This window comes from Epinephelus fuscoguttatus, linkage group LG17 (assembly GCF_011397635.1).
Source record: "Epinephelus fuscoguttatus linkage group LG17, E.fuscoguttatus.final_Chr_v1".
NCBI classification, from domain to species: Eukaryota; Metazoa; Chordata; class Actinopteri; order Perciformes; family Serranidae; genus Epinephelus; species Epinephelus fuscoguttatus.
In genome coordinates this window covers 27598589-27611617 of record NC_064768.1, presented here as the reverse complement: position 1 = coordinate 27611617, position 13029 = coordinate 27598589, and the positions used below count along the sequence as shown (strand labels likewise).

General features: G+C 42.1%; 1 protein-coding gene across 1 annotated transcript; it reads right to left on the bottom strand.

Annotated features, from left to right (window-relative positions):
- Window positions 1–6040: 6040 nt before the first annotated feature.
- hoxa4a (homeobox A4a) lies at window positions 6041–8582 on the bottom strand. The gene is made up of 2 exons (XM_049603110.1): window positions 7699–8582; window positions 6041–7170 (listed from the first exon to the last, which is right to left on the bottom strand). The coding sequence occupies exons 1-2, from the start codon at window positions 8114–8116 to the stop codon at window positions 6842–6844; spliced, it is 747 nt and encodes a 248-aa protein (XP_049459067.1). The 5' UTR covers window positions 8117–8582; the 3' UTR covers window positions 6041–6841.
- Between the last annotated feature and the right edge of the window lie 4447 nt (window positions 8583–13029).

Below are 13029 nucleotides of genomic sequence, written 5' to 3'. Positions count from 1 at the left end.
ACCAAAATATTAATTCTCATGAAACACAAGACTATAAAAACTAATAAACAAACTGCATAAATAAAAGCCAATGAACAAAAATCCTCCTCAGACACAAATATCACAAGCAAATATTCCTGCCTATCAGCCTAATATCACTAATAACATAAAAATGGGCCAATGCAAATAACGTGTTTGTTGTTTCCCTGCTGGCTGGTAAGCATTTTCTCCACAAACGGATCGAATAGTCATTAGCTCTCGCGCACCATCTTCCCCAAGTCCCCGCGCCCATAAATCAAGCAGGAGCACCGTGACCTCAGCGCGGCCGCGCGGTCCTGGATGGCACTCCGTCTTCCATTATATCCTCGTTTCCCTTGCGGAGCGACACAACCCCACCGCTTTCCTCTACTTTTTTTTATGAGCTCATCTTGATGTATCATTTACACACAGAAAAACCCACGTAAAGACACGAGATGTTTTGTTTTATAGGACCGGTTGCACCTTGGAGCGGCCGCGCGCTCTGTTTGGGTTTTTTCTTGGAAGCCAGTATTTAAATGGCCGCTTTATTTACAAAAGCTTATACAGGCCTATTTATCCAAACGGCTGCTCGTGCTATTAAAAACGGAAATATGACAGAAATATATCATTCCCTGCTGCTCTATTCTAAGTTTACACAGAAACTAGTTATGGCTTTGATAGTGTTTAGCCTGAGAAGCATAAAATGGAACAAAGCCTGAGACACAGTGGCACAGACAGATCCTTAAATCGTTGCTTGTATATGTTGTGTGTAAATTCTGAAGGCCTATTTATGTTTCGCTTGATTGGCTGTGATAAATCTCAGATATTAACAGATGAATATCGATAGCTTATTGGTACCTGTCTATTTTCTCGCCCTGCAGAAACCCTGGACCCCTATTTAACTGACCTCTGCCTCGCGCAGCAATAACTCACGACAGTAATGAACAATCGGCGGAAATACCTCAAAATAAAATCCATCCTCCCAAAGCTCGGGCTCTGACTCTGTCCGCGTGGAAAAACATATCCGTCCGTGACAGCGGTATAATACATCCACAAACCAGGGATCCTCTCTCTTTCAGTGCGCCTCTCTTTTCTTTTTCTCCCCTCGATAAACAAACTACAAAGCCCGGACTCCCCTCACGGAAAGTGGGGGTAACCCGCATATAATCAGCATCATATGGCCAGACCGGGGCTCCGGTTTTCTTCCCCGTGCCATAACATCGCGCAGTATTATGCGCCCCCGCTCACGTGACGCAACGTCAACTTAAATCCCTTTTATTTGAGCCCGTGAATCATTAATGGAGGCAGTCATTGCCCCTGAGGAGAAACGGATCAGTTTGGAGGGAGAAAAAAGAGGGGTATGTGACACTGCAATGTATCTGGCAGAGGAGCAAGTCTCTCGCAGAGAAGCAGCTTTTCCACGTGTCGCCCATTCAGAGGGAAAGACTGTTCTGTCAGTTTTAAAGTGCCATATATTTGGTGCCTGTTAGCGGCTGAAAGAGCTAATCCTGCCTGCATTATGCTGAGTTTCAAGTGCAGCCACAGCTCAGAGCCGGGCTAAAAACCAGAATGTTTGTCACTGCAGCGTGATAATTCGCACTATGTGAGATGGAGAGAGCTTCACCTACCAAATACCATTTAAGAGTGGCATAATGATTACTCATCACTCCAGCTAACGTCTTCTCCTTTCTCTTTACAACACAGCCAGGGCTGTGGAGAGCTTTACTCAATATCGCCCCCCCGTCCACAGTCCCACAGCTTGGGTGTAGTACCACTTAATCAGCATTTGGTCTTCCATCAGCAAAAGCCTGCATGCTGTTGGCCAAATGTGAGGGAAAAAAGTCACACATTTACCTGTCCTACATGAGAAGGGTGTGCGTCCCGGTGGTCGTGAGGGGTGCTTGTCAGTCAGCAGTGAGCGGAAAGTGGAGGTGAGGTAACCAAAGAGTGGCTGCTCGACCCCGCTGATCAGTACATGGACCCCCATTCGACCTAAATGCGCTTACGCGTTTCCTATGAGCAGCTGAGTGATGTTAGAAATTACAGGTTTGTGCAGAGTTTTAGAATGGGGGTGGGGATGAACGGCGGCAAAAGTGCCGACTTAGCCATAATCCTGCTGTAGTTCGCCAAAAGCATCATCATATAAACCAGTTGCTATATACAGAGCGTGGCTCGCGTGTCATGGTTGATATCTAGCTTCTGCCACTCCACGTATCGCCAAAAGCCCAAGCCCGGAAGAGCTTCTCTTCTCTCGGCACCGTTTGGCGCTTGTTTTTCGTCAACACCGAGCAGCGGGCGTGGAAAAATCCCACCACAACTATTAATCATTCGGGGCGGACATAGACAGCAACCCACTCCCACACCAGCCTTTGTCTTCTCAAACTACAACTTGAGCGGTAAAGTTTTAAAGACAGGGACGGAAGCAGACCAGCTCTTATTAATTCACCTTCAACACTTCTAAAACTGAAGAGAGGAGGAGGAATATTAATGATCAGGGTTAAACAGATTAAGTTTTACGCACAGGTTTTGGGCGCATGACTGAAAAGACTGAAAAGATGATTATTTTTTCGATGCTTAAACAAAATGTTTTAGTCTGTATTGTGTTATTTTGTTATGTTTTTGTTCTCACTATTTCAGATGTGGAGCTGTCACCAGTACATGGCTGGACATGACCGTGCACTGGAAGCTAGTCCCACGTTGCCTTTCGCCACCGCACCTGAACTTTTCCCTGACCCGGGCAGAGGCATAGAGAGTCGAGTGAGAAGTTATTTGGGGTTCAAAAACAAGGAGAAGATTGAAACCAAAGGCCCTGTGATGGTAGCCTACTTTTCTTTCACTTTTTGTTTCACTTGCCCATTGCTCAAAAGTAGCAGTTGACTGATTATGTTTAAAATCTGAAATGTTTTCGCATAAAACAAATGTTTAACACAAATCAAGGCTTCTTATCACTGTCAGCAGAGAGGAGTTAGAGGCGCAGACCTCTGGATGTTAGCCAGACGGCGGTCCATATCTTCCCACAATGTTGACACCCGGAGCTCTTAACAGCCAGGCTTGGGTTACCGATACACTCAGCCGAAGATAACTCTTTCTGCGAGGTTTACATCGGCCAACATCAAGGCTAATGCGAAATTCAACGCCTTAAGCCGACTTGGAGACATCTCTCATGGATGCAGACGGACCAGGACAGCGTAAATGTTTGCGTAAAGGTGCTTGTAATAAAGCTATCTGAAATTTCATGTTGAACTCACTGGCTCTTTTTTATGACTGAAAATGTACATCATATATATAATAGGCTTTTGTTGAATAGTTGTCAGTTACATTTTGGAGGTAAGTGCAAAATAGTCCATTAATTATAATATATATTATTATTGTACTCATTGTCACATCCCCTCAGGACTTTGTTAATGTTTAACCTGTGTTTAAACTGACTATTGTGTTAACTCTCACTGAAAGGGTCTCTCAAGCAACAGATAAGCCCTTTGCATTGTTACTGTTGTTTAAATACACTGATTTGCAAAACGAACAGTGAAAAGTATTAAATATAATTATTACAATTAATAACAAATCCAGACAGTCAGCAACTAAGCGTTGCCCATCTTTGAAGGAATGCAGTATTTTTCAGGTAAACTTTGCAAACAAAGGCAGACTGTTGCTTCTTTTCGTTTTTATTCATGTTAAATTTAAGTGACTGTATGACTTCAAACACACAGTTTCAGACGCACCAGGATTTCAGTTTCTTAAACCTCTGCAGCCACATGTGTTGCATCACTTTATTTTTAACAAACTGGCAAATGTATTTACTCTCATGAAGCATTTATTGGCAAAATGCAAGTGGAATTTTATCATCCTCATTTGTCATGGTTTGAAGATTTTTTTTTAAATGTATGGAAAATTAGACCTGCCCTCTGATATCATATGTACTGAGAGGTCCACAATTACTCAAGGTTCAACTTTGTTTTATACATAACGTTTAAGCACAATATACATCTGATAGATTTATTTTTAATTCAGTTAAAATGTTAATCAGACTATATCTGAGTTTAATAATAAGCAAATATTGACAGTGAAATTCGCAAGCTTAGAAAGTCTACAGCAATGTATAGCTGGAAATAAACAGACCATATTATAATATACATTTGTATGCGCCAGAAGAGCATGAAACTCCACTTCCGGGATATTCTAAACACATTTTTTTTTTAAGATCTCCACAAAATTTAAGAGAAAAATCAGCCAGATCTACTCACAAGTCATGACGGTCTGTGTCCAGCGGACAGAGAGTTCTGTCAGGGGAGAAGAGATCTGACTCGCACCCTGCAGAGGATCACTTCAAATGAAAATAAGGCAGATTTTCAGATCTATTTCTGACCCCCGGGGCATTCATTATTCAACAAGTCACGTGAACAGGGCGAATTAAAATTTCAGTACATTGGAAGTGACCTCTATTCGCGAATCAAATGACTTCAAATCTTGTAATTGAACTAGTTGGACTTCTTGGAGTCTGCGCAAAATTGGTGCCAATCAGCCTCAACGCCATCTTCTGCACAGCTCCCATGTCTGCAGCAAGTGCTGCACATATATGGGAAGAGGATTTAAGCATTTCTGCAGGATCGTTTTTCTTATGTAGACAAAAAAAGTGTAAGACATACCAACAAGAATAAAACACTGTGGCTGTGTGTCTGTCACTCTGAGGGAATTTACTGTGGGAATTTTGGTTAATGTCACTTTTATCTGATTTAGTATTAAATGCATTGCACACACATCCATTAAGCTATTATTGGCATATATACTGAGCAGAAACCATAAGTGCCAAAACATGTTGAAAATCACACTAAATTACATGAGCAATGCCTGCATGTTTCAGCTCATATCTGCCCTTTCTGCGCGAACTGACGGGGTGTTTCTGTGATTTATTGCAGAGGAGCTGTCCCTAAGAATAATTTTGGGAAAATTCATGGCACAGATTCACACCTAAACGCCGTTTTTGTTTCCGCGCTGTCTCTGGGTAAATCTTAAATGAGAAGAAAAAGCTCGCGGAGGTCTCGGCGCTGATGTATGGTCTGAACATTGTGTGTGTCGAAAGGTCAGGGGTCAGAAGAAGTGCTCTGAGCCGGTGATTGGCCAGAGCCGGCTGTGTCCCCTGGTTGAACTCTCTATTGTTTGGATGTAGCAGGTAGTGACCAACACTCACACTCTGGTGCACTGAGGTTGGCTGAGATCTCCTTAAAATGGCAAGTGAGAACAATATGCGTGGCCGGATACATTTAACAATTTGGGGTTGGTTTGATTCCCGTGTCAGTAGCAAAGCCTGCAACACTGCAGCAGCTGATAACTGCCTACTAAATTCCAACCACATTTTATCTTTATCCACGAAAATATGCATGACATTCATGCACATTTTACGGATTAGAATCTCAGACAGTTGAGCATTTAAAGACATAATTTAGTCAGACACATCATCTCTTTTTTACGCAATGTGTTGCAGGCGGGGATACGTTTTGTAAGACATACTTCATTCTGAACAGGTTATACACCTTAAACACCTGAAAATGTTAGAACTGTTTCCCTCTGTGCAAGTCTTACTTTAAGAGAAACTCCGCAACTTTACGCACGGATTAGAAAATGAATCACATCTGCAAATACTATGAAGTATAGCAAATGATTTTTGGTCTATTTTAATAAAGTCAAAAAGACATAAGAGACACATTAAAAAGAATTATGAAAGTGTGGCGCAGTAAATTATCCAGTGCTCGGACACACTATCACACTTTTACGCACGTATGTCCAAACACTGGATAACTGATTTAAAAGCATAAAACAGAAGTTCTGAAATAAATCTGTTTCCATGTACTGAGGTGAAAACAAGCATCATAAAAATAAAATGTTTCAGGATGAAAATAAAATCCACAAATTATGAAAATAATTTTTAAAAACGAGGCACCTATAAATTCATTTGGCACGTTAATACGCGCAGCTTTAAAAATACATGTTGCGCTCAAATCAAATCAGTGTTTGCAGTGACAAAATATCCAAAACCAAGTCAGCCTTATAAGTGAAGTACATATTTATTTCACAGGGACAGACTGAGCCTACACTAGCCTACATTACAACGGTCATTACTGAGACAACACATACAAATATTCACAGTTTAGAACACAGCACAACATGGGACGGACTAGCACAAATAAACCTAGACCTTACAACACCAACGAACATAATTCTACATGACGAAATGCTTCTCTTATTGTGCCTTCATTATGATTTGCCTATGTACATTAAAATGTGAAAGTCACCTGGACTACATTCAACAGTAAACCAACCCACTCAAACGCACAAACTACACTGTTACTCTGACTGATGCCATTCCTCTAAAACTGCCGTCTGGTTTTCTAACAGGCATCTAGAGTCTCGCTAAATATCTTTCAAGTATATTAGAGCTTTCCATGAGCAATAAAAAAGAAAAAAAAAACAATACCCAAAGAGAACATAGAAAAATGAGTTCAAACTTACTTTTACCTCACTCAGTTTTAACTGTAATGATACATTTTGATCCAAGTCCTACGTCTGAATGTGCGTTATCCTTCTTTAATAATAATAAACAAATATATAAACACTTCAGTTGCCACCGTGGCAATTAAAGGTGAATTTCAAGCTTATATGAAGAGGGCGAGGACGACCGGACAGGGAGAGGGTATAGGACGTGACAGGGGCCCAATGGCAGAGGCAAGGTGAAAGAGATAACACCATGTGTGTAAAATACTGAGAATCGGTCCATCAAATTCCACTTGTGATATTTGCCATCTCAGTCTGGATTGGGTTCTTTTGTGGGATGGGGTTCATTCAAGCACTATAGACCTGCGGTGCACGGCGTGGGGACAAGCTGCTGGCCTGTTTTGATCTGCTGCTGCTGGGCCCCCGTGGCTGAGGACGAGGCCGAGCTCGAAGAGCGGATCTTGGTGTTGGGAAGCTTGTGCTCCTTCTTCCACTTCATCCTCCGGTTCTGAAACCAGATCTTGACCTGGCGCTCGGACAGACACATGGTGTGCGCAATCTCCACCCGCCTGCGCCGGGTCAGGTACCGGTTGAAGTGGAACTCCTTCTCCAGCTCCAGAGCCTGCTGGCGGGTGTAGGCAGTGCGGGACCTCTTGGGCACTCCTCCATTGTAATTGGGATTGACTGGAGGGGGGAAAAAAAGCCATACACAGGCAAGCAAGCAGGTGTTACACGCAGGCTGATAGCGTTTATTCCAAACCTATAGTCCCTCCACTGGACACATTACACGGTTAAAAAAACATAACATTTCTGGGTTTGGTGGGAAATCACAGCCGCTGTGTTTGTTTTACTCTCTGCCTTGAATCAGTTTACGGACATGACCTTAATGTGGAGATGCGGAGTGTACAAGCACTCGCATCCAGGGACATATCAAGCTTAGAAATGATTAACAAAACAGCGGGGTTGGATATTACAGTTTGGCTCGGCTCCAGTGGTGGAGGTAGTTTGGGTTAAAAAGCAACAAAGGCACATGGCCCCGACAGACGAACACAGGCAATAAAATTTACGAGGGTCCTTAATTACCGACCCTGCTGCTCGATAGTCGTAAATTGCTGTTGTAAGGGCTGCTACTAGTGCTGCCTCAATAGGCTTGCGTGTGTTCCAGTGGTTGTTTCTCAGTGGTTCTGCTATTTAACCGTGACGATAACTCACCGTTGCTAACGTGGACCTTTTTCATCCAAGGATAGACCACCGGCTCCTTGCCCTTCGCTACGCCGGGATATACCTCACTGGCGAGGCTGCAGTCTTTGCTGGCATTTGCCCCTGCGCCACCGTCTGGGGCCACGGTGAGGCGAGGACCGTGGCTCTGTGGAACCGGTTGCGGCTGTGCGTGGTGCCCGTCGCCGAAATCATCGAGTCCGGTGGCGGGGACGTTACCGTAATCGTAGCCCGATTCTGTGTAGTTTGACCTCGGATAGGATGGCTCGTCGTGATGGGGGAAACCCGTATCTTTTGGCCGCTCGTAGTAATCACCAGGGTTAGGGATGTATCCGCTCTGCTGATATTCGTCGCATGGAGGAAAGGAAGGCTCGATATAGTTGGAGTTTATCAAGTAGGAACTCATGGTCATTAATTTGTGAAGTGCAACAATACTAATTTTTATCGCGCTGTCGTTTTTCTGATCTCCACAAAACCCTCCTACTCCCTGTCAAATGTACAAAGTTGCCTGGTCACGTGTGAAGCGCCACCAATCACCGCGTGTCCTGTGGGCATCATGTAAACAGGAACCAATGGAAAGCATGGCATTGGTACCACCAGCACTGCTCGGACTGGCTTACGTTGATGTTTTCCTTATTAAATCACAGTATATAAAGCAAAACCAATCACCTAAGTTGTTTACTGCATGGGGCCAAACTTATGTGGGTGAGGCTTGTCTGCATGTGAAAAAATCCTCCTCCTCTGAAACAGAAAGTGGACGTGAAATTCAAGCCCTGACATTATAAAGGTTATCACAAACAAAAGGCTGTTACTAACAGAGGAGGGAATATCGGATGTTTCAGTTTGCAACATGTTGAATCCTGATAAAGAGACGAAAAGAGAAATAAAAAGAAACCACGCCAGCACAAGGGGGCAAATTGTAATGTTGCATATCAGCCTATTCAAATGATCGAACAAGACAAGCTTCCTGCATGCACTGACGAGCCGCTGCTCTGCGGACACACAAGCCTGCATATAAAGCATATGACTTGTGCATCAGTAAAACCTGGTGAATACCCGCTTATGACACACACACACACACACACACACACACACACACACACTCATATATATAAACAACAGAAAACACCCATATCTCACGCTGCACACCTGCGTGCATGCACAAGGCCACTTTTTCTTCATTTCACGAGCACAAATGTGAAAACGTTTGTTTTCTGCAATCTGCAAAGACAAGGTTTTTTTTGCTCTGTGTATGCACCACATGAAAGTTATCCGGCACTGATCGCACGGCCATCACGTATTATCACCTCTCCTGTATCAACTGCCACTGAAAAGCAACACCCAAACACTGCACAGCCACTTGCAGTACATGTTGTACCTTTCATTATAGCCCCATGCCAAACCAAAGCATGGGATTTTTTTTCTTTAACCAGCATAGACCTCTTACAGTAAGACATGCCAGATTTGCTCTGCACACACATAATCTCACAGCCAGTGCAATTTTCCAATTCTGATGGAATTTGGAAATGTATAAAAAAGCTTTTCCACAGACAATTTTCCAACATTTCAATACAATTCTGCAATATTTTAATATGTTGAGAGCGTGCACTGCGCCTCCTGCAGCAACACTTTACTGTAAGGCTAAGATAACAAGTTGTCATATGTTGTAACTATGAAAATATGCTTTGAATAGAGGGGTACTAAAAGTTTAAATAAAAGAGGAAATATTCCACTGTACATTGATGAATAATAATAAAACAAGCAACATTTAATAATATTACAGGAGGGGAAAAAATCCACAAATTTATGATCATCCTTTGTCAGACTCCTGTATATTTAAATATTATTACTTTTTTTTTTTTTTTTTTTTTTTAATTTTTTTAAAATGGCATGTTTCTAGAAAATATAAAAGTCTCTGACCGTGCTCCCCGCCATCAGCCATCACGTCCAGGTCCTGTTTCCTCTCCATGTCCGAGGTGCCACACTGTATCTGTGTCCCATGAAGATGCAGCAGCTCTTCACAAAGCTCATCCACACTGTCCACGTCAACAAGGCCTCTGCACAGAGAAACAAGAGGCCAAACTTCGGAAATATTGAAAGCTTTCTTTTCAATGCTTTTTTTCCTTTCTTTTTTTCTGGTCCCCTCCTATTCTTTTCGCTCCTTCTAAACAGAGATAACTTCTGCCTGACCCCAAAGTGACACCGTTTCCATTTTGTTTCTGATTAATCTTGCCCATTGACAGTCTTTGTTAAACAACAAGGCGTGCCCCCTCTTTCCAAAGAGGCGACATTTTCATATCTGTTAGACGCAGTGACCTGGGGTTCACCCCGGACTTGGACTTCAGTTTTGCAGGGGTCTGTTCAGCTCTGGGGAGTTGGGGGAGCACTTAGCGCGGGTCAGCACCCAGCATGGTCCCCGAAGGATTTTAAAAATGTGCAAAAGACTTCAAACTATCGAGAAAATCACACGCCGAGGTATGATTTAGAATATGCGGAATAGGGGACAGTGCAGCTACAGAGATCTGCTGCACATGACCTTATACATTTGATATGAGATTTTTTTTCTGAGCTCCATTTTTGGATGCAGTCGACTTAAGTGACTTTTTTCCCACAGCAACCAAAGGCAGGCCTCACTTTTTGCTCTTCAAAACCCTGCTATGTTTTTTCATGTGAGCACACTGTTGCTGTAAGGCAGAGCTGCTGCTATCTTGTGTATCTTACAGGCTTTCTCGCACCTAACTCATTGTAAATGGCAGCTGATGTGCTTTCCGCCATATATCCACTGTATCCGTATGGCCGAGAGACCACCTGAGAGGCAATATGTCAACATAATGTCAGCGGTAAGACGACTTCACATCATATCTAAATTTACAGTCTGCTGCCATTCTATTATATATAGGTGCTGTATAAATATGGGCCAGATCAGCTCGGCTATTATCCACTTACTCCATTTTTGCAGGTCATTCTACTTGTTGCTACTTTTTTTCTTTAATGTCTCAGCTGTGAATAACTTCATTAAACATATTATCATGATTCAAGAATCCGATTCAGAGCTGCAGAGAAGTATTTTAGATAACAGTCCAGGTAATACCTCCGTTATCTGGTGCACAGGCCTGCAAGGTGCGGTTGTATGTCTGAGTGCAATAAAGCATCTGGAAAACTCTCCTACAATGCAGCAAAATATAATAGGATAATAATGATCCAATTGACCATTGGAGTAAAAGGCAGCATTTGGAAACTATGTTACACTATCTAAGTAATTTTCCACAAAATTTAAACACCCATTTTGCTCTTAATGTGAATAAAAACGGTTGCAGCTCTGTGTTGGAGATTTTATTTTAGGACTAAATAATCTAACAGCCAGATCACGGTGTTCCCTTTCAGTGCATATACTGCGAGGTGAAGGTCTATTTAACCAATATACATCATGCTGACAGTTTACTGTAAATTTAGATTATCAGAGAAGTGCTGTGACGATGGTGACAGATTGCAGATGGCTCCCACAAGGTCTCTCGTCTATACGGAGCTCTGGCGGTGGGGTATAAAAAATCCTCTCTGCATTCAAGATGTGCCAAGGATTCGGGCCAGAAAACACCTTTCATGCCTTTATGGAAATATTTTGATATTGGTAAACGCTCATAATAAAATCTTTTTTATACAATGTGTCACGTGTGGTCGTCCTTTCCAGCACTTTACAGAAAAGACTGGCAACAGAGCGAGCGTTCACAATAACTGAGAGTACTCACAGCTGCAAACTTTGATTAGACCACTAACGTAGTGACCTTCAAGCCTTCAACAAATTGAAAGAGGCGAACAAAAGAAGCTACATTCTTTGGAAAGTGCATGGATAACTTCCCTATTCCTCTAAGTACAGAAGCTGTCATAATTGAAAGTACTGAGCTGAATATTTCAAACAAGAATGATAAAACTAATGTCTCCAAAACGCAAAAACTAGAGCGTCTCACTGAGGTAAATCACAGATAGATTAAAAAGTTGAATGAGTCGGATTGTGCACTTTAAGGTGAGTTAACAATCAGGCCACCAACGTTTGAATTAAATCAGTTGAAAGCATGTGAAATGATGCTTTCTGTTAAATTATCTAGCTTAATTTTTAAAAGTGTGTATGAAATAATAACCCTCAGCGCTGTGGCTTTGGATGAACGCACTTGCAGCCTTTCGTGTGGGTTCAATTCTCTATTGATCTGTGAGCTTTTACTTTTAAATCCAATAAACAAAGTTGTTCTGAACAAACGACTCACCTTCTTTAAATTTCGTTGAACGTTGTTGAGACATTTTAACACTTTTGATAGTACAAAACATCTATTTGTGCCGCGCGCTGTGTGTTGTGCGTCTATAACTGCTATATTACTAAGAATAAAATAAGATTTTGCAAGTTTCTACATTGAAGTGTTTATTTTCTCTGACTTTAACGTTAAGATGGCAACAAAAAGTTGATAAAAATCGAAAGTGGCACTGTTTTATTGGTCATTTTTAATCAAATGGATCTCATATTCTATATTTTTTTATTCTGATTTAAACTGAAAATGCAAATGTTTTTGTGTGTTGCGTTGCCGACTACGTATAAGAAGTTGTGCGCCTTAGCCGAGACTCATTTTTAAACTTTTTCAGCATTATATCCATAAAATAATTTTGTTTTCCCGCCAGTTCGAGTTTATCAGCCATATTTATTTACTTCTTTTTTTCACTGGGCCTTCACATCTACAACCAAAGTGCTTTATGAAGTAGCTGCGTTCTTCTTCCAAAGCGGTTAAATAGGCCCAGTAAAAAAAATAAGGATAAAATAAACTACATCTTTTTTATATATATTGCAACAAAAAGAAATTTTTTAAAGCTTTCCATCTCTGAGTCAAAAAAACATCTGTGACATTTCTGTTTTCTTAAAAGGCTTCTATTCAGCGGATCAGGAAGAGAGGGGCTAAATGTTTTTTAAGGGGTCCGGGGGCTCAATTTGGGGGCTGTGGGCCTTCCCATTACCCTGTGACCGGGTCGAGAGTATCAATCCTCAAAATGCAAATTTTGCCCTCGTCCCTAAACATATCAAATGCAATTTATTCAAAGGAAATTCACCAATCAACCGCCCTAATAAAACGCCAGCTACTCAATCTTGTTGCAGGGGACGGGTGGGGGGTCCCCTCCCCCGGTCCCAAACGCGAGGTCACCGCGCTTTCAGGGTTCACCTGGAGTGCACCGTGCAACATATGTAATTCAAAGCTATTCTGTCTTTTGTGTGGAGAGTCAAGATCGCTATTATAAGGCTGGCATCAAGCTCCGAGTGAACAGATGACGGAGACTTGTTCAGCGCGT